The 24,269-nt window shown below is 48.2% G+C and overlaps 2 protein-coding genes across 7 annotated transcripts; one reads left to right on the top strand and one right to left on the bottom strand.

Moving 5' to 3' along the window:
• Positions 1 to 192: 192 nt before the first annotated feature.
• On the bottom strand, positions 193 to 14,041 carry LOC310670140 (E3 SUMO-protein ligase ZBED1-like). Of its 5 annotated transcripts, none has more exons than XM_083424884.1 (7): positions 14,021 to 14,041; positions 12,108 to 12,191; positions 11,626 to 11,752; positions 9,676 to 9,768; positions 8,005 to 8,228; positions 4,351 to 4,820; positions 193 to 2,270 (listed from the first exon to the last, which is right to left on the bottom strand). In XM_083424884.1, exons 2-7 carry the CDS (start codon positions 12,129 to 12,131, stop codon positions 374 to 376), a joined length of 2,835 nt encoding a protein of 944 aa, XP_083281010.1. In that variant the 5' UTR covers positions 12,132 to 12,191; positions 14,021 to 14,041; the 3' UTR covers positions 193 to 373. The 5 variants fall into 5 exon arrangements, with proteins under 5 accessions (XP_083281010.1, XP_083281011.1, XP_083281009.1 ...); XM_083424885.1 differs by lacking the exon at positions 14,021 to 14,041 and adding an exon at positions 12,818 to 12,917 and having other exon boundaries at positions 9,676 to 9,765; XM_083424883.1 differs by lacking the exon at positions 14,021 to 14,041 and adding an exon at positions 12,818 to 12,882.
• A 233-nt stretch (positions 14,042 to 14,274) lies between these two features.
• Positions 14,275 to 22,807, top strand: LOC310670366 (zinc finger protein 213-like). 2 transcript variants are annotated; one of them, XM_083425598.1, is made up of 4 exons: positions 14,275 to 14,439; positions 16,027 to 16,983; positions 19,108 to 19,234; positions 20,958 to 22,807. In XM_083425598.1, the coding sequence occupies exons 2-4, from the start codon at positions 16,198 to 16,200 to the stop codon at positions 21,842 to 21,844; spliced, it is 1,800 nt and encodes a 599-aa protein (XP_083281724.1). In that variant the 5' UTR covers positions 14,275 to 14,439; positions 16,027 to 16,197; the 3' UTR covers positions 21,845 to 22,807. The 2 variants fall into 2 exon arrangements, with proteins under 2 accessions (XP_083281724.1, XP_083281725.1); XM_083425599.1 differs by lacking the exon at positions 14,275 to 14,439 and having other exon boundaries at positions 16,384 to 16,415; positions 16,459 to 16,983.
• The last annotated feature ends 1,462 nt before the right edge of the window (positions 22,808 to 24,269 follow it).

Raw genomic sequence — 24,269 nt, 5'->3', positions numbered from 1 at the left:
CACGCTTTTAGATATTCAAATATGATTCACTACTGAGTCTTAGTTGAACGTGCATACATCCTTGACGTGCATACATTACTTGATTGTTACTTTACTTTTCTAAACCAGGGCAAAATTGAAAGAATGGAATGGATATTTTTTTACAGAACAAAAGATGGTCAGACAAAATTTATATTTTTATTTGCATATATATTTTATTTTATTTTCATTTGTATTTATTTTCATTTATTTTATTTCTTTTATAAACCAGGCCAAACCAGAAAGAATGGACAAAAAAAAAATTAAACAAATATATATATATTTTTGCAAGGGAAATTTGCATTTCTTTTATAAACCAGAAAGAATGGACAAGATTTTATGGAGCAAAAAAATATTACTGAATGAAATTTATATTTTTTGCAAGGAAAATTTGCATTTCGGCGTTCTCTGGCAAAAGAGACACCCTTTGTCTTTGAAGAGCATCGCCAGCCGTGCTGAACATGCTTTCGGATGGCACACTTGTTCCTGGGATAGCCAAAAACCTCTTTGCAAGCACCTTCAACATCGGAAAGGAAGCCTCATTTGCCTTCCACCAGGTCAGAGGGCATTCATCGAAGCTCACTCGCGGCATAGCCATATACTCCTTGAGCTCTTTTTCTGCTTTCGATGCATCATCCGCCAACGCCTCTTCTGCCTCTAAACCAAAGATTTTTGCCAACGTCCTTTTTCTGGGTGGAGCAGGGCCAGTACTGGGCTCCGTCGAAGCAGCACGCAGACTCCCTTGCAAGTCCGACATCATCTTTACGGCCTCCTGCCTGACAGCCTCAGGAGCTTCCAAGAAACGCAGGCGAAACCTGGGGTCGCACAACGAGGCCAGGCCTAAAGTGGTTGCGGTGGGGGCGCTGTCGTACTTTTCCGACAGCGCCCCCAAAATTTCACGCTTAATGTCCTTCAGCAGTACACTGTCTCCCTCCTCGGGCTGGAGACTTTTCTTAATTTGCCTGTAAAGAGGCAGAACAGACGAGGCCGTGACGTAACTGCTTCCGCTTAGAGTCGTGGTGAGGTCCTCTAACACGGTAGCTGCAGACACAAAGTCTTGGACGGCCGAGAGGTCCTCCCCTTCCAACATCAAATGCCTTTTAGACGGATAGTCCTTAAGTACCTTGCACAGCGGGAGCTGGTTTTCGAGAAACCTTCGGCACAGCTCGAGCAGACTGCACCACCTTATGGGACAAGTGCTTGGCAAATCCACCTTGTCCATCTCAAGCATCTCCTGAGCTTTGGTGAGGTCTCGCCTCATTTTCCAGCTACGGCAAATACTGTTTTGTAGCTTTTTCAGCCTCCTGACCGCCCTTCGCAGCTGCGTCAGGTTCAGAGCTCGGTTCACCCCGTCGTTTATATTGTGAGCGAAGCAAGAGATGTGCTCCAAGCCCAGGTGCCAGACCGCTCTGAGGATATTGGCGCCGTTATCCGTCGTGCTGCAAAATACATTCTTCATGTCGATGCCCCACTCAGACAAGGCGTCTCTGAGCATTTCGCAAAGAACGGCTGCGCTGGGCTCCTTCCAAAAATGTCTACAGGCCAAGCAAGCGTCGGTCAACTTCCACTCGTCCGAAATGAAATGGACCGTCACTGCCACAAACGGAGCACCGGCTACGGACGTCCAGCAATCAGTTGTGACGGCCAGTTCAGTCGTAGTTACGGGGTGTATTTCTCTCTTCATTTTCTCCACCGTGTCCTTGTACAGCTGTGGAACTCCTGCGGTAGCGAAGTAATTTCTACCGGGCAACGGATATTTCGGTTTTAGACTGTTCACCATCTGGATAAATTTGGGGTGGTCCACTGTGTTGTAAGGCTCCAGGCACGTAGCCAGATACTCTGTGATCGCCTGAGTACAAGAGCTCGAGCTCTCCGGATTGAGCGGCTCAGAATCCGACGCGGTGTTTTGCTCTTCTCTAGGACTTTCCGCAACAGTTACTGCAGCACTCGCTGATGCCGCCGGCTCCGCGGCATTTTTACGCGAAGAGACGGAAACGTCTCTGGAGGAAGAAGGCAGCTCCCTAAATTCCTGAGGGTGTTTGAGCTGGAGGTGTTTGCCGAGGTTGGAGGTGTTTCCGCCTTTTGCGGACACCGAGTGCGAACATATTTTGCAAATCGCGACCCCGTCGGACACCGTGCAGCCGCTCTCGTCGGCAGGCAATCCAAAATGCACCCAGAAAGGACTCTTTGTTTTTCTCTTGTCTACCAAATGGTGGTATTCAGGACATTCCAGAGAACGGGACTGAGGCGGGCTGCAGACAAATAGAGGGGGAACATTTTGAACGACAATAAAACTCTAAAGCCGATGCGCTTAATTTACGAAAATGTACTCGATGATAGCATGCTTCAGCTGCATCTTTGCAGATTTCAGGACAACATATTAATACCAATGTCAATATATGAATACTGATATATTGATGTCAATATATTAATGTAAATACATTGGTGTCTATATATTAATGTTAATATATTAATTTGTTATCACATAACAAATGTGTGAGAAATCAAGGGGGCGAGAGGAGAGTTGAAAAGAGTTCTAGGGTAGGGAGTGGGACTGCTGAACATGCTTCTAGTTTGTAAGACCACTGCCTCGCCAGAGAAAGCTCCATGGATTATTTTATTTTTTTCTTTAGTATTTTGTTACTTTTTAAAGTTTTGCCTGAGGTATGTTGACTTTCAAATGCCTGAGTTTTGCTGCACTGCAATATGCCACTGGCTGCATTTTATTTAGTGGATTTAATTGGCTGGCTGGGCCTTCTCTGTTTTAGCGACTGCAAGCCTACATTTATAGTAGAAGTCACCCTCACACTGTTACATTTATTTGTTTATTTGTACGCCTTTAGCTGCTTGCACTTGTGCTGCATTTTGTATTTTAGTTGTAAAGGTGCGGTTTTTATTTTTATTATTACTATTCCCGCTGCCCAATGAACTTAAAAATCCCTATAGAAGGGACTGCCATCTCTCTCTGGGCTGTCTATAATTCAGGCTACACAAAGCTTCCACTATTTTGACTAATGCCTATTTACAATTTGCTTGCCAAGATATATGAAAGAGGTGGTGAATAGCAGACCCTCCAATTGTCCCTATTTTCCCAGGATGTCCCTTTTTTAGAGAAGCTGTCCCAGTTTCTGATTTTATCCTGGAATGTCCCACTTTTCCTTAGGGGGTCTCCATTTTCATTGGAGAAATGTTGGAGGGTGTGGAGTTATCCGACCCCCGAGCCATCTGAAGGCAACCCTGTATAGGGAAGTTTTTTTAAACAATGTTTAATCTTTTATTATACAGTCGTACCTTTGGCTCCCAGACGCTGCAAACCCGGAAGTGAGTGTTCCAATTTGCGAACGTTCTTTTGGAACCCAAACGTCTGGTGAGGCTTTCGAGTTCCTGCAACCAATCAGAAGCCGCGTCTTGGTTTCCGAATGTTTTGGAAGTTGAACGGATTCTGTCCAGCTTCCAAGGTATGATTGTATATTGGAAGCTGCCCAGAGTGTCTGGAGCAACCCAGTAAGGTGTGTGGGGTATAAATAGTAAAAATATCATTACGGAATTGGACGTCCCTATTTTCATCGGAGAAACGTTGGAGGATATGGGATGCCCAGAATTCCATATTGTACTGACTGGCAGTATTATTGAAAAGGAGTGGGACTGGAGGATAGTAACAAGAGGGTGAGACACACTTGGAGGGAAAGAGAAGACTCTTGAACGCCAGAGCTAGGTGGGTAGTTGGTTGTGTTTTTTTTACTATGAAGCAACTTGAAGGCCAACAAGCATCTCAAGAGTGTACAGTATTTATGCAATAGATTATTTTTTGGGGGAAAAATATTTTTAAAAAGCAGAGACATCACCTTGCCAACAAAGGTTCTTATAGTTAAAGCTATGGTTTTCCCAGTAGTGATGTATGGAAGTGAGAGCTGGACCATAAAGAAGGCTGATCGCCGAAGAATTGATGTTTTTGAATTCTGGTGCTGGAGGAGACTCTTGAGAGTCCCATGGACTGCAAGAAGATCAAACCTCTTCATTCTGAAGGAAATCAGCCCTGAGTGCTCACTGGAAGGACAGATCCTGAAGCTGAGGCTCCAATAATTTGGCCACCTCATGAGTGGAGAAGACTCCCTGGAAAAGACCCTGATGTTGGGAAAGATGGAGGGCACAAGGAGAAGGGGACGACAGAGGACGAGATGGTGGGACAGTGTTCTCAAAGCTACCAGCATGAGTTTGACTAAACTGCGGTAGGCAGGGGAAGACAGGAGTGCCTGGCGTGCTCTGGTCCAGGGGGTCACGAAGAGTCGGACACGACTAAACGACTAAACAACAATTTTTGAAGGTACATACCTGTTCTCCACTTCCTGGCTATGCTTCCTGGTGTGAGTATCACAGCCAGTGTCCGTTGGCTGGGCACCATTGACTCTGCCCAACTCAGCCAGCTTCAGGCAGTTCTCCCTGTGCTTTGCAGATTCCTCATGAACCTTTGTCTTTAAGGAGATCTGTTTCATGTCTGCCACTCCAGTCCGTGCCCAGGTGGCGCTGCCACCAAACAGCAAGCAGGGAAAGCACAGGAATGCGTTTTTCGAGGTGCTTCCGCAAAGCCACTCCTTCCGCTCGTACCAGGTCCTGCTAAACCTCCGAGTGACCGGCTTGCCTTTCTCCAGCACGGTTTGCACAATGCACAGGTCAGGGCAGTCGGGACCGAGCTCTTTGATGCAGCGTTGCTCAGCCAAACTGCGCTGAGGAAAGGGATTCTGCAGCAGCGCTTCCACGCTGTTCACCTTCACACAGTCGCAGGAAGATCTTCTGCTACAGGTCTGAAAAACAGTTCAGAGAGGAAAGAATGAATTATCGTACGAGACTATCCTTTCTCAAGCTGATCACACTCTGCAAATTCAGGTGGGTAGCCATGTTGAGTCTGACGCAGTCAAAAAAATTTTTTTTTTAAAGTTTTTTTAAAAATTGTCCAGTAGCACCTTATAGACCAGGTATGTCCAAAATCGGTTTTAGGGGCCTAATTCGGCCGGCCAGTTTAATCTGGCCCCTGTGGCTGTTTCTTTCCTGGGGTAAAATCCTAAAAAAAGCTCAACAGCTTTGGTTGGCCCCCACGGCCCTTCGCTTCATCAAATCTGGCCCTCTTTGAAAAACGTTTGGACACCACTGTTATAGGCCAACCAAGTTTGTTCTGGTATAAGCTTTCGTGTGCATGGTATCTGAAGAAGTGTGCGTGCACACAAAAGCTTAGTTGGTCTATAAGGTGCTACAGGGCAATTTTTAATTTATTTTTATTATTTTTATTTTGACACTCTGCAAATCTTAGACGAAACCTTAAAAAGAAGGCAGCTCACTGTCAGCCCTGACCAGTCGTTTGGCGCTGATAGCAAACCCGTTTGAAGGTGTGCCGACGTCGATAATGGACACTGACAGCAAGCCCAGCTTTGTCTGCAGATGCAGTTTGGATTCAGACCTGGCAATGGGCATTTTGTCCCATGAAGCCCCAGCACTTAAGTCCAGTGCTCAAAAGCTTGTTGTAACGGACGGACCCAGAAACCAATCAGGAGAGAGTGAGCTGCAATTAAGCAATATGTCAGTTGTTTACATACATGGAAGTGAAATGAAATCCATGAATCCAACCACAGGCAGCAGAGGAACCAACCTGAATGGGAGGTTGCCAGGAACGGACACGACAAGGAAAAGTCCTTGCCGTCTGTTTTTATTCAATATTCACAGAGAGAGGCTTGGGAATGTGGCCTCTGGGAATAACAGTGCTGCTCCGAGTAAGTCTCCACCCACCCCTCTTCCCTTCATGCATCATCACTACGGGTGCTGATTGTCAGGATCGTCCTACTCGTGTGTAGGACCCCGATAGAGACACATTCCCAAATGGCATGTTCTCTCCCTCCTGGTCTGTCATTCGGGAGCTTCAAAAGCTTTCTCCAGCCCAAACATCACAGCGACTGATTCCAAGAGGCGTCAGCACACTTAGGAACAGCAGAGTGTTAGCAGTTTGCATAACAAACTCAGTAGCACAGCATTTTGGCTAAACTACAGTGGTACCTCGGGTTAAGTACTTAATTCGTTCCGGAGGTCCGTTCTTAACCTGAAACTGTTCTTAACCTGAAGCACCACTTTAGCTAATAGGGCCTCCTGCTGCCGCCGCGCCGCCGGAGCACGATTTCTGTTCTCATCCTGAAGCAAAGTTCTTAACCCGAGGTACTATTTCTGGGTTAGCGGAGTCTGTAACCTAAAAAGTATGTAACCTGAAGCGTATGTAACCCGAGGTACCACTGTAGTCCTACATCACGGAACACAGTAGCACAAAACATCCTGTCTCCATCACTTCCCACTATGCGGAGTGAAAACATACACTGTCATGTGATAGACAGCAAGCCCATGACTGCAAGCACAGAGCAGGAATCCTAACACTGTATGAGCCCCCTGCCTTTGAGCTCTTTGCTCTCCTACTTTCAAGGCCCGCCATGTTCTGGGAGAGGGGAGGTCTGGAATGCTTTCTAAAGACACTGAGTCCGTCAGCTGTCGCTCCCCTAGTGCTGCTTCTTCCTCTTCCTCCTCCTCTCCCATTATTTCCCAGCTTTCCCCCTCATCTGTCTCTGAGCAGTGACCTCCCTCAAAGCCCTGTTGTAATTCTGAACTGCCTCCTTCTTCAGTAGAAGGATCAGACTGGGGAGGCATCTCCACCATTCTTTCTCTGCCCAGTCTCTGACACTGCCCTGGCCAGGGGCCCCGATGCCTTTCAACATATCGGAAGCGTTGGCCTCCTGAGCTTGTGCGCTACGCTGTAAGGACTCGACAACAGCCATAGCTGCGAGAATACCCAATTGCCAAAAATTGGAAAAAGGAAACAATAGCAACAAAAATGAATGGCAAGATAAATTATTTTACTATATTGAATTGGGTGACTATGAGAAATGTATTATGGGAAATTGCAGGAACTTTAAAGAACTCATGCAACCCTTTGTTCTGGGCTTTTTCTTTGTTTTTCGTGGAAACCATGTTGCAACAATAAATAGACCAGGCTTCCTAACCAGCTACTGTTTTGCTTCAATCTGCCTGGTTGTGTTCTCTTGCTCGAACCTGAGCAATTCTGAACCCGCAGAGCTAGACCCTAGTGAGGTTGGGAAATGGTTTAAGTACCGCACCCCAAGATTTTGTCCTTATCACCTTCACAGCACTTAATTTAGGTCTTCTGGCTGGGATGAAGGAATTCTTAATGGCAGCACCTCTTCCCCCACACCCTCCCAATGCAGGCTGATACTAAATAGCCAAGTGAGTTCATACCCCAAGACCATTTTTGGGCGTGAACTTTGTTCTTATTATTGGGACGCGGGTGGCGCTGTGGGTTAAACCACAGAGCCTAGGACTTGCCGATCAGAAGGTCGGCGGTTCGAATCCCCGCGACGGAGTGAGCTCCCGTTGCTCGGTCCCTGCTCCTGCCAACCAGCAGTTCTAAAGCACATAAAAGTGCAAGTAGATAAATAGGTACCACTCCGGCAGGAAGGTAAACGGCATTTCCGTGCGCTGCTCTGGTTCGCCAGAAGCGGCTTAGTCATGCTGGCCACATGACCCGGAAGCTGGCTCCCTCGGCCAGTAAAGCCAGATGAGCGCCGCAACCCCAGAGTCGGTCACGACTGGACCTAATGGTCAGGAGTCCCTTTACCTTTACCTTCTCATTGAAACTGTTTCTATACTCCAGATATTTATGTCTTCTTTTCCCCTGCTGGTGAATGAAGCTTAAAGTCTCCACCCGTCTCTTCAAACAGCTTCTTCTCTTCAAAGTGCAATAATATTTGCGCTATAACATTCCCAGTCCAAACATTAAACTAGTTTCTCTTCTCTCTGGATGCTTTCTTGAACAACAAGAGCCCATTTTTTCACAAAAGCTCTTCCTATAATATGTTATACGGCTTCTCCCCTATGCGTATTATCCATACAATAAAGTTTTTGTTGCAAATGACACTTTTCGGTCAACTTATAACTTACTTCCAGCTTGGGATGCTTGGCTCTTTTTGCTGACACTTTGGGCTGCATCGAACAAAGCTGTTCTGTTGGCGGAAGGTTTTCCGCCTGCACAATGGAAGGTTCCTCCTCTCTCTTCACCTCACAAATCGGTTCCAGGGCTTCACCCAACTCTCCAAACCAGATGTTCAGGGGACGCAAGGGGCAGTAGGAATCTACTTCACTTTTAATCTCTGGATCTTTACTTCCTGGAATCAAAAAGAAAGGAAGCATGTGAGGAACTGAGTCTCTAAGGAGAAGGAACCAACCAAATTCACAGCTGTGGAGAAGATAGCAAAGACATCATCCATGCACATATTCAGTGGGTAGGCAGAACCTGCCATACATTAAATAAACCGGGCTGATATTTACTAAGGTGTTGCTTTAAGTTAGCTATTCAAGGGCGGAATATTGGTTAGCAGGAACTGTTGGGAATTGATGACTATGTCACCCACTGGAACCAAAAATTCTGTCATTTTCTGCAAGAACCAACCAAACCTCCGGAAAGGAAGAGAGTAAGGGTGGCAGAAGTCTACAAAAAACAAACACACTATTATCAGGGAACCAGTTCAAAAATCACCTGCCTACAGAGGACCTTAACTCAGGTGTGAGGAACTATGTCCCTCCAGATGTTGCTAAATTCCCAGCTAACATAATCCTTTATCATTTGGCCAGCTACGACTGGAGGGCCACAGGACCCTCGTACCTACGGGACCGCCTCTCCTGGTATGCCCTGCGGAAGACCTTAAGGTCCATAAATAACAACACTTTGGAAGTCCCGAGCCCCAAGGAGGTTAGATTGGCCTCAGTCAAGGCCAGGGCCTTTTCAGCTCTGGCCCTGGCCTGGTGGAACACCCTAGTGCAGGAGATCAGGGCCCTGCGGGATTTGCATATTTCTGCAGGGCCTGCAAGACGGAGCTGTTCCGCCTGGCCTGGACTCAGTCTAACCCCCCCCCTATCATTTATTTTTTTGATGGAACCCATTATATGGGATTTGTAGATAATTTTTCCCTCAGCTCTTTTTGCTGGCCCCTGTAGGACCAGCATGGATAGTTAGCCCCGGTGAATATTTGACGTTTTCTCCCCTTATGGCTTTGATCTATAGGCTACCATTAAAACGAGGGTGCATTTTAAACTGTATTCTAACTTACATTTTAATCATCTGTTCTCTTGTTTTTTGGGTTTTGTTTTGTTTTTAATGTTTTTACTGTATTTATATTCAGTGTTAGCCGCTCTGAGCCCGGTGTTGGCCGGGGAGGGTGGGGTATAAATAATAAAATTAATTATTATTATTATTATTATTATTATTAATTCTTCACTTCTCCTGTCCTCCTTCCTCCCTGTCACTGTGCGAGCTGCTCATTTTCTTCTACTCCCTGGTGTACCAGTTCACAAGAAGACTTGTTCTCCTACGCCAAGAGTACAAGGTCTACAGAAGCGCCTCTGGGCAAGAGGTTTGTGGTCACTGCCCCACAAACCTCAGCCTGCCTGCCTTCTCCCTTACAAACAGCAAGGGAGTGGCTCTGCCCATCATTGGCTCTCACTTTGCTCACTGCTGGGTCCCCCTCCATGCTGCCCTGCCAGTCTCAACGGGCACCAGACACCACTGCAGAAAACCTCCAATTCCCAGGCAAGGCGGAGCACATTCGCAATTACCTGCTGCTGAGTATCCTTCCATGCAGGACGGTATAACCAGCTCTTCGAGCCAGCGGATGAGGTCCGGCCTGGGCATGAGAGGGTCTCCTCCTTCTTGGGAGAAAGGAAAAGCAGGCCTAATTACAAACAAATTTCCTTCTGAAACATCCCCGTTTCCGTCTCCCACACCCTGTTCTTGGCAAGAGGAGGAGGTCTCCGCCCCCCGTACTTGGGTGCCCACATGCCTATTGCCCAGATTTTTGGGGAAGGACCATTGCTCAGTGTGGGAGCATTGGCCTCACGAGCAGAAGCTCCCAAGTTTAATCCCCGGCTGAACACCGAGGTAGATAGACCAATGGTCTGACTTGCCATAGGGCAGTATGGCTATGAAGAGAACTCTAAAAGCCTAGATCAGACACGTCCAACTCTCAGGAGACTGCGATCTACTCCCGGTATAATAAAACTAGCAGTGATCTACCCATTGTCATTTATAATAAAATTTTATTTATATCCCGCCCTCTCCAGCTGAAGCCGGGCTCAGAGTAGCTAACAATAAAAGTAACACAGTTTACATAAAATTACAATCAATTAATTGAAATGCATTCTAAAATCAATTCATTCTAAAATCAATTCAAAATCAAATTAATGGCAACCATTGGGCTAGAGTTCTATGAGGATTACAGAAGGAGAGAGGAGGTCAGACTGTGCCTTGGCCAAAGGCCTGGTGAAATAGCTCCATCTTGCAAGCCCTGTGGAAAGATGTCAGGTCCCGCAGGGCCCTAGTCTCTTGTGACAGAGCGTTACACCAGATCGGGGCCACGGCCGAAAAAGCCCTGGCTCTGGTTGAGGCCAGCCTAACCTCCCTATGGCCTGCGACCTCCATGATGTTTTTGTTTGAAGACCGTAAGTTCCTCTGTGGGACATACCAGGAGAGGCGGTCCCGTAGGTACGATGGTCCTAGGCCGTATAGGGCTTTAAAGGTTAAAACCAGCACCTTGAACCTGACCCTGTACTCCACCGGGAGCCAGTGCAGTTGGTAAAGCACTGGGCGAATGTGATCCCCCGGCGAGGACCCCGTAAGGAGTCTCGCCGCAGCATTCTGCACCCGCCGGAGTTTTTGGGTCAGTCTCAAGGGCAGCCCCACGTAGAGCGAATTACAGTAGTCAAGTCTGGAGGTGACCATCGAGTGGATCACAGTGGCTAGGCCAGGGCAAGAGAGGTAATGCTCATTGTCATCTTTTTAGGGTTGTGGGGCTTTTTTAAGGGGGAGAGACCAGAGTTGAGTTGTTGAGCTTTCTTTAGGGACGATGGACCAGAGGGTTCAGCTAGATGATCTTCAGGGTCGTTTCCAACTCTATGATTATAAATGACTGGAAACCCCTGCAGAATCAACATATAACTTCAGAGCACATGCTGTCTCAGCAAATATCATACCATCCTGCCTAGTTGCATCCCTCTCTTGCTAGTAAACTTTAACAACAACATCATTAACCCGGAATGGCCATACCAAATGATCCCTGCTGTTGAGACTCCAACACTATACAGTCGCACCTCGGCTCCTGAACGCCTTGGGAGTCAAACGTTCCGGCTCCCGAACAATCGAAAACCGGAAGTGAGTGTTCTGGTTTTCAAACATTCTTTTGGAAGCTGAACATCCGACGGGGCTTCCACGGCTTCCAATTGGCTGCAGGAGCCAATCAGAAGCCGCACTTTGGTTTTCGAACATTTTGGAATTAGGACAGACTTCCAGAATGGATTCTGTTCGACTTCCGAGGCACGACTGTACCTGTTTGTATTTATATCTTTAATGCTATTTTTAATATAACTTTTTGCCTTGCTTGAAAACCCATGCAACGATGACCAGTTACGGCAGGTGTGCTATTCTCCAAAATAAATTGTGAGTCCAGCAATGAAAAGTGAGAAATCTCATCTCTTCCGTTTCTTACGAACCAAAGGGCAGAGAGGTCCTACCCAGGGAGGTCACATTCCTATAATTTTCCAGCATGATTTCCTTGTACAGAGCCTTCTGCCATGTGTCCAGGAGTTCCCACTCCTCCTTCGTGAAATGTATGGCCACCTCCTCAAAGGACACCAGACCCTGAAAATTAATAAATAATAATAATAGTAATAATAGTAATAATTATTATTATGCCCTGCCCATCTGGCTGAGTTTCCCCAGCCACTCTTCACTCCTCACAAATAATCCTAAGGAAATGGGTGTCAATCTGCCTGCTTCACCCACAGTGCAGGTAAATAAATTTTGGAAATATTGTACAAGAGCCAAAGCTTATGGCCTACTTAAAGGGCGCTTTGGATGTTGAAAAAGCAAAGATAGACCCCATAACAAAACCCAAACTTTTCATTCCCAAAAGCATTGTACAAACTAAAGATAAAAGTAACATAATAGAACATCACAAACACAGCATAAATCATAAATAGAATACCTCACCTACCTGAGCTGGCTGCAGAGCAGCCATTTCTTCTCTTTTCACCAAGAGGAGGCTGCCTGGAAAGGGTCACTGAGCTTCTTCCACGACCTGTGGGGACGGGTTGTGGGGTGTGAGAGAGACAAGTAGGGCTGGAAGATCTTTATCCTTTCCCACCTTTCCCCCCACTTTAGTTCCACCACAATGTGGAAAGGTAAAAAATAAAATAAAATACATTCCTCGTCACCCACGAAGCTCACAGTCCAGCAGACCTTGCAGGGTTCCTGCTTGGAAAACTACAGTTCCCCCAGGGATCCTTGCAGAGGAGTCGGGCCCTTCGAAAAGGTGCATCATTTCATGGGTGTTTCAATGCATAGGGAGGGTCTGCCCTACGCCATGCAATATATGGGGGAACCACAAAGCATCCAGCAGGAGGAGGAGCTGAGCACACCTACTCCTGCGGAATCAATTAATTGACGGATGGATTAATAATAATAATCTTATTATTTGCACCCTGTCCATCTGACTGGGTTGCCCAGAGACTATGGGAGAAAATAAGACGTGGTTTCTAAAAAAAACAAGAGGAGGGGGGAAATTGCTTGCAAGGTGATGGGAGGGATTTCCCCCAGCTGTGCTGGTGAGAAGGGGGCTGGGGGTGGGTTAAGAGGGGGGTCCCTTTCACCCCTTCCTCGCCCCCCTGGAGGCCTGAGCTGCTGCCTCACCCTCCTCAGACTCACCCTCAGCGCCTCCCCAGCAACAATTCGGGAGGATTTGGGGGGTAATTGGGGAGGGGGAGGGGGGAAGAGTCGCTGGGTGGGCCTAGACACTTCCGGGTTCCCAACGGCAGCGGCTAAGGGTCGTCCATGTGCGGGGCACGCGGGAGTGGAAATAGGCAGGAGTGGGAGGAAATTGAAACACCAAAACCTGTTCCACGCCCTTTCCCTCAATAATAAGTGGCTGAATATTCAATTTACATTTCCTAAAGTCTACTTTCTTGGGATCCACGATCACTGCAGATGGTGACAGCAGCCACAAAATTAAAAGACGCCTGCTTCTTGGGAGAAAGGCGATGACAAACCTAGACAGCATTTTAAAAAGCAGACAAAGGTCTGTATAGTTGCCAACAAAGGTCCGTATAGTTAAAGCTATGGTTTTCCCAGTAGTGATGTATGGAAGCGAGAGCTGGACCATAAAGAAGGCTGATCGCCGAAGAATTGATGCTTTTGAATTCTGGTGCTGGAGGAGACTCTTGAGAGTCCCATGGACTGCAAGAAGATCAAACGCATCCATTCTGAAGGAAATCAGCCCTGAGTGCTCACTGGAAGGACAGATCCTGAAGCTGAGGCTCCAATACTTTGGCCACCTCATGAGAAGAGAAGACTCACTGGAAAAGACCCTGATGTTGGGAAAGATGGAGGGCACAAGGAGAAGGGGACGACAGAGGACGAGATGGTTGGACAGTGTTCTCGAAGCTACCAGCATGAGTTTGACCACACTGTGGGAGGCAGTGGAAGGCAGGAGTGCCTGGCGTGCTCTGGTCCATGGGGTCACGAAGAGTCGGACACAACTAAACGACTAAACAACAACAACAACAACGGGAGGCGAAGCAGGAGGGATTCGAAGGTTCCATATTTTTAACCCTTCCCCGCTTCTGCTTTGGAATAATCTCTCCCTCCGGCCGAAAAAAGAAGGCTGGATAATGGCTATATATGAAGCCACATTGCGCATGCAACCAGCAAGGAAATGTTGGGGGAGTTTCATGGTTGGAAAGCTTGTAAAATGAGTGGAATTTATATTTTAAAATTGTATATATTTGTATATATGGAATTTATATTTAAAAAATTGTATGTATTTGTATATATACAAAATATTGTGTGTGTATCTATCTATCTATCTGTCTATCTATCTATCTATCTATCATTATACATATACATACAAACCTATATATAGTTTATATAAATTAGATACCAATCAGGAAGGCTTATCTTATGCCTCTGCAGTCGCTGCGCAACCTGTGGGAGAGGTAGACAAATCGCCTTGAATAGACACCCCTCCCGCTTTGACCTCAGCTGCTCCCTCCCTCCCTTCATTCGCTGATTGAACCAGGAAGGAACGCACGCGCTTCCTTTGAACGCTCGCCGCTCGTCTTTCCCCCGCCTCTCTAGGAAGCGCGTGTCGCTCCCTTTAACCCAAGCGGCGGCGGGGCTTTGAAAGGCTGGATTCTTAGAGAGGCAGGAAATGGGGGAACCGGGGGATGTCAATAGTGGGAGCAACTTCCTGCCTTGCCTTTTCCCCACCCTCCACGAAATGTTTCTGCAAAAGCGGCTTGTGAATGCTGTTTGCCAGAAGCTGCAGGCAGGTCAGTGGCTGTTGCTAGAGCGCGTGAAAAGCGCATTTAAAAGTGGGTTTGCTGGTGGGGGGAGAGGAGGGGCCGGGTCTTTCTTGGGAGAGGGGGGCAGGTTCAAAAGAATTATAGAATCCTAGAGTTGGAAGGGACCCTGAGCATCATCTAGTCCTACCCCCCATACCCTCCAACGTTTCTCCTATGAAAATCATTCCATAATGATAATTTTACTATTTATACCCCACACATCTGACTGGGTTGCCCCAGTTACTCTGGACAGCTTCCAACATACATAAAAGCATAATAAAACATTAAAACATTTTTAAAAAAAACCTTCCCTATACAGGATTTCCTTCATATGGCTCAGGGGTCGGATAGCTCCATACCCTCCAATGTTTCTCCAATGAAAATAGGGACGTCCTAAGAAAAAGTGAGACATTCTGGGATCAGATCCAGAAACTGGGACGGCTTCTCTAAATCAGGGATGTCCCTGGAAAATAGGGACACTTGGAATGCAAGAATATGCCATTGTCACTTACAGGGATCAAACCTGCTGATGGAGAGGATACAGATTGCTGGTGGAGAGGAGCTGGTGAAGAGGGGAGATGGTGGAGTTGCTGGTGGAGAGGGGAGACGGTGACTGGCCCAAGATCACCCAGCGAGCTTGACTGAGCGGGGATTCGAACCCTTCTCTCCCAGTTCCGAGTCCAGCATTCTAACCATTACGCCACCCTGGCTCTCCAGTGAAATGTTGCCAGCCTTTAATTCTGTGTACCCCAAAGAGAAAGCCATTCTTCAGAATCACTCAGTTCTGTGCACGCATCTGCACATCCTTCCTCAGGGCCATTTGTCATCTTCTTAGGCAATCCCTCGTAGCCAAGTAAGATTGTCTTTCATGAACCCAGTTTTAACAGTGAGTCCGTAAGTGACTGTGGAGGCCAATTCCAGATCCACACGTCCTTCCTCAGTGGGGACATTGGTTTCCAGGCGGTAGTTGATCACGGTGTGGATTTGCCAAACGTGCCTTCCTCTTAGCACATTTCTCCCTTTCGTCCTGAGTTCGAGTGTCTTCAAAGTCCATGACACCTTTGGTAAAGGCTGTTCTCCAATTGGAGCGCTCGCAGGCCAGTGTTTCCCAGTTATCAGTGCTTATACAGTCGTACCTCAGACGTCGAACCCCTGCAACTTGAACATCTTGGCTCCTGATCTTGGCAAACCCAGAAGTGAGTGTTCCAGTTTGCGAACGTTCGTTGGAACCCAAACATTCAATGTGGGTTCTGTGGCTTCCGATTGGCTGCAGCAGCTTCCTGCAGCCAATTGGAAGCTGTGCCTTGGTTTCCAAACTTTTTGGAAGTCAAACATACTTCCAGAACAGATTCCGGATACAGAGGTACCACTATACAACAAGTACGCATTGTATTCAGAATCTGTGAGCCTGTTTCTGTTTTGCACCTCACCCTTCATATTATTGTGTTGATTGTTCTTTTCTATATTTTGTATATATCTGAGTTGTATACAGTACTAGATTTTTTAAAAATTTGCCTTGAGCGTGTCTTTAAACCTCTTTTGCTGTCTCACGGCTGTTTGTCTCTTTCCCTTCAGGGTGAGTGGTTTGTCATCCACCTGCTTCTGAATGACCTTTCTGCGGTCCGGGGATGAGGCATCTCTGAAGGAGCCCTTCTGAACCCCCTTTTGCGTTGACACAGCAGCTCTGGTTCCCAGCGGCATTGCGGGACGTGGGCAAGAGGCCTCGGGCTAAGCCTGGGAGGCGGGATGGCGGTGGAACAAGCAGATAGGTCTCCTTCCCTTACTCTCCAGCTGCAGGCCGTGCCGGATGAAAGCAAGGACCCAGAGATGAAGATGGAGCCAGAGGTGCTTCAGGGCCTCAAAGAGGCAACCGGGGCAGGAGACAGCTCGCCAGGCTCCCAGTCAGCGGCCAGCGGGGTCCCCAAAGAGCTGCAGCGGGTTAAGCAGGAACCAGGTGAGGGTCTGTCGTCGCTCCGCTGGGAAGCCCAGTGGCAGGAATTCCTGAAGGCGGTGCAGACCCCTCACTCTGGCGAGGGCGACCCACGGGTGCCAGAAGCCGTGCCGTGGGGTGAAGGCAAGAAGGCCCTGTCCCGCTGCGAGAGGGCAGAGGCCGTCAGCCAGGGGACTCAAGAACAGAGCCAGGATGGGGTCCTTCCTTTCAACAGAGCAGCCCAGCAGGCTGATGGGAGGGAGGGCGCCACTGGCGATGTCGGACCAGCGATAAAGATGGAGGACTCCGCCAGCGGAGAGGCCCAGCGTCGGCTTTTCAGGCAGCTCTGCTACTGGGATGCCCGGAGTCCTCGCGAGGTCTACAGACGGCTCCGGGAACTGTGTGCGCAGTGGCTGAAGCCAGAGAGGAGCACCAAGGAGCAGATCCTGGACCTGGTGATCCTGGAGCAGTTCCTGGCTGTCCTCCCCCCGGAGATGGAGAACTGGGTGAAGGAGCGAGGCTCAGAGAGCTGCGTCCAGGCCGTGGCCCTGGCAGAGGAATTCCTCCTGAGGCACCAGGAGGCGGAGAAAGCGGGACAGCAGGTGAGAGTGCCTCATCCTGGGATTTCCCCCTGAGGTGGTTGTGGCGCAAATGTCTGAGTGTCACACCTTTAAAAGGGTGGGGCGCCTCAGGCACAGGGGCCAAATACAGGCCTCTCTCTGGCCCTCAGGACCCTTCTCAGGCCATGCCCTTTGTTGTCCATCACCTCTTCCAGATCTTTAGCTGAAATCTCCTTTCTTGCAAGTTGAAGCCATGTGTTCGAGTCCTACCTTGCAGAGCAGGAGAACACAAGCTCGCTCCATCTTCCACGTGACAACCTTTATTAGAAGATAGCTGTGGGTTAAACCACAGAGCCTAGGACTTGCCGATCAGAAGGTCGGCGGTTCGAATACCCGCGACGGGGTGAGCTCCCGTTGCTCGGTCCCTGCTCCTGCCAACCTAGCAGTTCGAAAGCACGTCAAAGTGCAAGTAGATAAATAGGTACCACTCCGGCGGGAAGGTAAACGGCGTTTCCGTGCGCTGCTCTGGTTCGCCAGAAGTGGCTTAGTCATGCTGGCCACATGACCCGGAAGCTGTACACCGGCTCCCTTGGCCAATAAAGTGAGATGAGCGCCGCAACCCCAGAGTCGGCCATGACTGGACCTAATGTTCAGGGGTCCCTTTACCCTTTTATCCTAATTCTCCTCTTTTCCTTTTTGTTGTTTTATAATAATTGTTTGATTTTAGAAATTATAAACTTAAAGTCAATTATAAAAAAGCCATGTAAAGAGATTACTCTGAATCTCAGGACTTCATCCCCTCCATGGGGTCCTAATATCAATATTTACAACTGCATATCAGTCTGTTATCCACATTTTTTATCCATCTCAATTGTCCATAGTTTCTGTTCCTCTACAAGTGTGGTTAAAATCCTGCTGATGTTTTCATCTGCTTACAATGGTCTCCTAAGTAAGATATAAATTTCCCCATTCTTTTTAAAAATTTTAAAGTTTTGTCCTCTTGGTTCCTGAGCTTCCCCAATAATTTTGCCATTCCAGCATAGTCCGTCAAGTTGGTTTGTCATCCTTCCCTGGTCAGGATTGTTTCTGGGCTAATAACATCTGTGCGACAGTTTTCACGTACATAAAAAGTCTTTTTCTGGTCCTTTGGTATCTCAGTACTTATAATTCCTAATAAAAAAAGCTTCTCGTTTTTTGACAAACGTTATTTTAAACATTTTTTTCATTTCATTATATATCACCTCCCAGAAAGTTATTGTTACCCTACACGTCCACCACATATGGTAAAAGGTACCTTCTTTTTCCTTACATATCCAGCAGATATTTGTACAGTGGTGCCTCGCAAGACGAAATTAATTCATTCCGCAAGTTTTTTCGTTGTGCGAGGTTTTTCGTCTTGCGAAGCACCACTGCATTTAAACACTAACAACGGCGGGGAGGGGGGGGGAGAAGCAGGACAGCTGCCGCAGCCGGTACCTCAGACTCACCCGCGCGTTGTGGCCACCGTGCGACGTGGCTGCTGGAGGGCGGCGGGGCTCAGGAGCGCGACTCCGGCTGCAACGCTGGCTGAGGGGAGCGCGCGAGGGGGGTGGGCAGCGGCGCGAGGCAGACAGAAGGTCAGCCGGAAGGTGGGAGGGAGCTGGAGGAGCGGGGAAGCGAGCGTGCGTGCGTGCAGTGACCATCGCCATGACACTAGAGGCAGGGCCGTTTCGTCTAGCGAAGCAAGCCCTTAGGAAAATCCGTCTTGCGAAGCACCTCAGAAAACGAAAAACCCTTTCGTCTAGCGAGTTTTTCGTCTTACGAGGCATTCGTCTTGCGGGGTACCACTGTACTTGTTCTATACAGTAATTCTCTTCTTTTCCTTGTCCTCTGCTGCCCCAGGGGACATCCACACGGCAGCTAAAGCACGTAAGCAGCCTTGATTCCCCCCCCCCGCGCAAAGAATTCTGGGAATTGTAGTTTGTTCCGGATGCTGAGAGTGCAGGCGGTTCTCATATTCTTACACGGCTAGAAATGGAACACTGGACATTGCTGCGATGGTTCCACCCATCCATCAGACTTAGACCTTATCTCTGGTCTGACCCCATTCCTCACTGCTGCTGTCGTTCTGTGAAATATTGTCTGGGCCGCTTTGTGCCTTGACTAAAACGTTGACGGGTATTTCAGGTGCCAGGGGCGTTCCAAGAGGCTGCTGTGACCTTTGCTGGAAATGTGGAGGCATCGCCGGAAACCACCCGGAGGCAGCTCGGTGGCGAGTTCAAGCGGGAAAATGAGGGGGTCTCCAGTGTGCTGGGTAAGGGCTCACCCCCCGCCGTGAACTGTCGTTTCAAGTAGGGATAATGCCCTGACGCAGGGAATCACCGGCTTGGGGCGCTCGGCCCCTTCTGTGACGCCCATGAAAGGTCTCAGTAGCAAAACCCCTCAGAAATCCACAATCCGCAACAGACTTGTTTCCTCTTCCTGTTCAGTTCCTGTTTGCATTGACTTAGCCATTCCTACATTGAAATGCCCCCGAAACTGGCTTTAGGGAAGTTTTTAATGTTTGATGTTTTATCGTGTTTTTAATATTCTGTTGGGAGCCGCCCAGAGTGGCTGGGGAGGCCCGGCCAGATGGGTGGGGTATAAGTAATGAAAAATTACTATTACTACTACAGTGGTACCTCAGGTTAAGAACTTAATTTGTTCTGGGGGTTCGTTCTTAACCTGAAACTTCTTAACCTGAAGCACCACTTTAGCTAATGGGGCCTCCTGCTGCCGTTGCGCCGCCAGAGCACGATTTCTGTTCTCATCCTGAAGCAAAGTTCTTAACCCGAGGTACTAGCGGAGTCTGTAACCTGAAGCACCTGTAACCTGAAGCGTATGTAACCCGAGGTACCACTGTACTACTACTAGTATTTCATTGGTGGTCAGGATTAGACACCCTCCTTCCCTTCTGCCCTGATCCGAGGAAAGCGTTTCTCTTCGTGTAAGTCCTGAGACATGTCCTCATTCCTGGCATTTTTTTTTAAAAAAAGAAAACTCTGGCACTTTGAGAGTTAAACAGAAAAAAGACTTATTTCACAGAAATGTTTCAGGAGCTGGAAGGCTTTTCAATAAGATGGCAAACGCTCAGCTGAAATTTACAACTTATTTAGTAGAAAAGCTGCCTTATCTCTTGGACCAAAGCAGAATCAATTCCTAAAAGTTTATAAAATGGGGATAGCTCTTTGGCTCCACGAAGCTGATCCTTGACAGGATCGACCTTGAAGGTGAAACTTTAACAGGTGGGGGAGGCGACACCCCCTGTCAATCACACGATGTAGCAAGAACATCAGATGGAAGGTGTTTTCCCTCCCTCCTTCATTTTAAGTGGGGCGTTCTGATGCAAACCCCATCCTGTTTCACACCTGGTCTAACCCCCCCCCCCCGCCCCCCAAGTCTGGGTGAAAGAACATGATTTGCAAACGAGAGGTTGTTTCTGCAGTTTAACTTGTTGCATCCCTAACTTATGGGATCATAGAACTGTAGCAATGGAAGGGATTTCGAGAGTCATCTGGCCCAAACCCCTCCACTGCAGGAATCTCAGGTAAAGCATCCATGACAGATGGCCTTCTAAAAACCTCCACTTTTAATGTTTTTAATGCTTTTAATGTTTAACAGTGGTCTGTTAAACATTAAAAGCTTCCCTAAACAGGGCTGCCTTCAGATGTCTTCTAAAAGTCTGGTGGTGGTTTTTCTCTTTGACATTTGGTGGGAGGGCGTTCCACAGGGCAGGCGCCACCACCGAGAAGGCCCTCTGCCTGGTTCCCTGTAACTTCACTTCTCACAGCGAGGGAACCGCCAGAAGGCCCTCGGCCCTGGACCTCAGTGTCTGGGCAGAACAATGGGGGTGGTTACGCTCCTTCAGGTATACTGGGCCGAGGCCGTTTAGGGCTTTAAAGGTCAGCGCCAACACTTTGAATTGTGCTCGGAAACGTACTGGGAGCCAGGGTTAGTTGCTCCAGTTCGTTCCTAACAATCTCCTTTCGTTATTTCAGCAGGTGACAGGGACCTGTGTGCTACTGGTGGAGAACTATTCTGGGTCCCACAAGGAAGAGCGATGGGTCAGGAGCTGGAGGAAAAAGATGGGAGCCAAGAAAAGTCAGAGAAGCTTCGGAGCCATGAGATGTGGAGAGACAAATTTCTCCCTTGCCTGGACGACGGCGACGTCTGCGAAATGCCAGCCCAGCAGGGCGCCCTCAAAAGGAAGAAGCGCGTCAGAAGTGCGGTGAGCGAGAAGCTTTTCCGAGACGAATCGAACCTCCACGGAACCCACACGGGGGAGAAACCGCATGACTGCTCAGTCTGCGGGAAGATATTCCGCAGGCGCTCAGACCTCAACAGCCACCAGCGAACCCACACTGGAGAGAAGCCTTACGTATGCCTGAACTGCGGGAAGAGGTTCAACCGGAGCACGAACCTTATTTCACACAAGAGAATCCACACGGGGGAGAAGCCCTATAAATGCTCGGACTGCGGGAAAAACTTCTGCCACAAATCCGGCCTGATCAGGCACCGGAGGACCCACACGGGAGAGAAGCCGTACGCCTGTTCCGAGTGCGGGAAGAGCTTTAGCCAGAGGCAACACCTGATAACCCACCAGCGGAACCACACGGGAGAAAAACCGTTCACGTGCTCCGAGTGCGGGAAGAGCTTCAACCAGAGCCAGCACCTTACCACGCACCAGAGAAACCACACCGGGGAGAAGCCCTTTGAATGCTCCCAGTGCGGCAAACGCTTTTGCGACAAGTCCACCCTTTTTAGACACCAGAGAAGCCACATTGGGAAGAAACCCTTCAAATGCTCCAAATGCGAAGAGAGCTTCTACCGGAGCAAGCATCTTATCAGACATCAGAGAATCCATCTTGAACCTTCGGCGGTCTAATTTCGTGGGGTTTTTCCCCCCCTCCTAAGTTAATGTATATAAACAGTGTTTGTTCCTTGCTTTTTGCTGTCCGAAAATCATGTTTCGAAGGCGTTGGGGATACTGTATTTTTCGCTCCATAAGACACACTTTTTTCTTCCTAAAAAGTAAGGGGAAATGTCTGTGCGTCTTATGGAGCGAATGTGTGGTCCCTGGAGACAAATTGCCCAGGGGCAAAATGCAGATCATGCTTTTTTGAGATAGAGAGAGAGAGAGAGGGAAGTGGGTGTTCAAACAAAGCCGCTGATTGGCAAGCAATCGGGAGCGAGATAAGGGACGCTAGCAATAAAGGAGGCTGCCTGCGAGGGGGGAGGTAAAGACAGCAAACTTGCAAAGAGAGGAGACAGGAAGACTAAAGCAATGAGGAGAGAAATTAGAAGAAAAGGAGGAGCAAAAAACTGCTCCAGCTAAGGAAAAGACACTAAGGCAAACAAGAGGGAAGGGGGTGTTGAAAGGAAACAGCTGATCAGGGAGGGATCGGGGAGGGAGATAAGGGACACTAGCAATAAAGGAGGCTGCCTGGGAGGGGAAGGTAAAAGCCCATGGATCCTCAGGATTTTTACATTGGGTCATCCCAAATTCACCATCAGATCACATAGCATGCCCATGGCTACAGCCTGCACCAAAAATATCATGCACCTACTGTTGCCTGGGGCCGCAATGGTACAAAAACGTGGTTACACAGCACGGATCCACATGGATCCTCAGGATTTTTGCATTGGGCTACTCCAAACTCACTGTCAAATCACATGTCTGTGGCCACAGCATGAACCACAAAAATCATACATCTACCGTTCGGAATATATTTTTTTCTTGTTTTCCTCTAAAAACTAGGTGCGTCTTATGGAGCGGAAAATACGGTAATTACTGCCTTCAGACAGATGGGTGGGGTACAAATAAAAAAAATTACCATCATCATCACTCGATAGCCCTCTCCTCTGTGAATTTGTCTTTTTTAAAATCAGTGGCTGTTGGTGCTTCCTGTGGCAGTGAGTTCCACAGTTTAACTGTGAGATACTTTTCTTTGGTCCAACGTTCGGCATCATTGGACGTCTGGTGTTATGGGAGCGCGAGAAGCACGTTGTCAGTGTTCCCCATGGCTTGCGTTTCTTTTTGCGTGCCACGCATTGGTTTTCCCTCCTCAAAATAAAATAAATGTGACAAGCAGCCCATAAGAAGGGCCGCGCATAATTTTATAAAGTTCTGCCTCATTGCCTCTTTCTCGCATTTCCCTCTAAACCAAAAAAAATTCCCCAAATGTTGAAACCTCTCCCTACGGGGGAGATGGTCCAACTTTGGTGGGTATGTTCTGAAACTCTTCCCAACTCTATGATATCCTTTTGGGAGGGTGGGGACCACATGGGCAAAGCAGCGTTGTTAGCAGAAATATGAATCACCCCACACTTAGTCCTTTTACAATTTCTCTCTCTGTTAGAAGCTGCCTTAAAGGTAAAGGGGCCCCTGACCATTAGGTCCAGTCGTGACCAACTCTGGGGTTGCGGCGCTCATCCCGCTTTACTGGCCAAGGGAGCCGGCATACAGCTTCCGGGTCATGTGGCCAGCATGACTAAGCCGCTTCTGGCAAACCAGAGCAGTGCACGGAAATGCCGTTTACCTTCCCGCCAGAGCGGTACCTATTTATCTACTTGCACTTTAGCATGCTTTTGAACTGCTAGGTTGGCAGGAGCAGGGACTAAGCAACGGGAGCTCACCCCATCACGGGGATTCGAACTGCCAACCTTCTGATCGCCAAGCCCTAGGCTCTGTGGTTTAACCCACAGCGCCACCCGGGTCCCCTACCAAAATCTTATCCTCCAGGAATTGTATCTAATCCCCTGTTAAAGCCCTCCAGGTTTTTCTGCCATTGGAAGGCACCACACTTTATTAGGAATATAGGAAGACTTTACACTGTGTAGTAATATTGATTAATAATACTAGCCAAGTCGTACCAGGCATTCATATCTAGGGAAGGAAGGCCATAGCTGGGCTGCCACCATGCAGATGGTGCCTTCTGCCAGGTCCATCGAGGTCAGTCTTGCCTCCACTGACTGGCAGTGGCTCTGCAAGGGCATTCCCAACCATACCTGGAGATGTCCTGGCCAGGGATGATGGGAGCTGTAGTCCTAAGCAAACAGAGGGCACCAGCTGGCAAGGCTGAAAGCGTCTGTTCCAATCTGAAGTTCTTTGCCAGCATGCTAAAAAGGGATAAACTTAGAACTAGCAACCAGATTTTTAGGAGTTCTCTTCACGGAATCAAGTCCCGCTTGCGAAATCAGAACTCCTGTCTATTTACGGCAGAGGCAGATTTTCTCCAATTCAAAAATGACAAGGAGCCTATGAATGAAAAATGTTGCAGTATGAAACTTACCAGGTACGTGTGTGTTTG

This window comes from Podarcis tiliguerta (assembly GCF_965153285.1).
Source record: "Podarcis tiliguerta genome assembly, chromosome: 2".
Classification (NCBI taxonomy): Eukaryota; Metazoa; Chordata; class Lepidosauria; order Squamata; family Lacertidae; genus Podarcis; species Podarcis tiliguerta.
This window is presented reverse-complemented; position numbering and strand designations above follow the sequence as displayed.

Coding starts and splice junctions, on each gene's coding strand:
- LOC310670140 (XM_083424882.1), bottom strand. CDS start 12,434: ATGATGCACCTTTTCGAAGGGCCCGACTCCTCTGCAAGGATCCCTGGG. Junction 4,821..8,004: donor CCAAGCATCCCAAGCTGGAA/GTAAGTTATAAG, acceptor ACTGTTTTTCAG/ACCTGTAGCAGAAGATCTTC. Junction 2,271..4,350: donor AGCCAGGAAGTGGAGAACAG/GTATGTACCTTC, acceptor ATTTGTCTGCAG/CCCGCCTCAGTCCCGTTCTC.
- LOC310670366 (XM_083425598.1), top strand. CDS start 16,198: ATGGCGGTGGAACAAGCAGATAGGTCTCCTTCCCTTACTCTCCAGCTG. Junction 16,984..19,107: donor CGGAGAAAGCGGGACAGCAG/GTGAGAGTGCCT, acceptor CGGGTATTTCAG/GTGCCAGGGGCGTTCCAAGA. Junction 19,235..20,957: donor GGGGGTCTCCAGTGTGCTGG/GTAAGGGCTCAC, acceptor TCGTTATTTCAG/CAGGTGACAGGGACCTGTGT.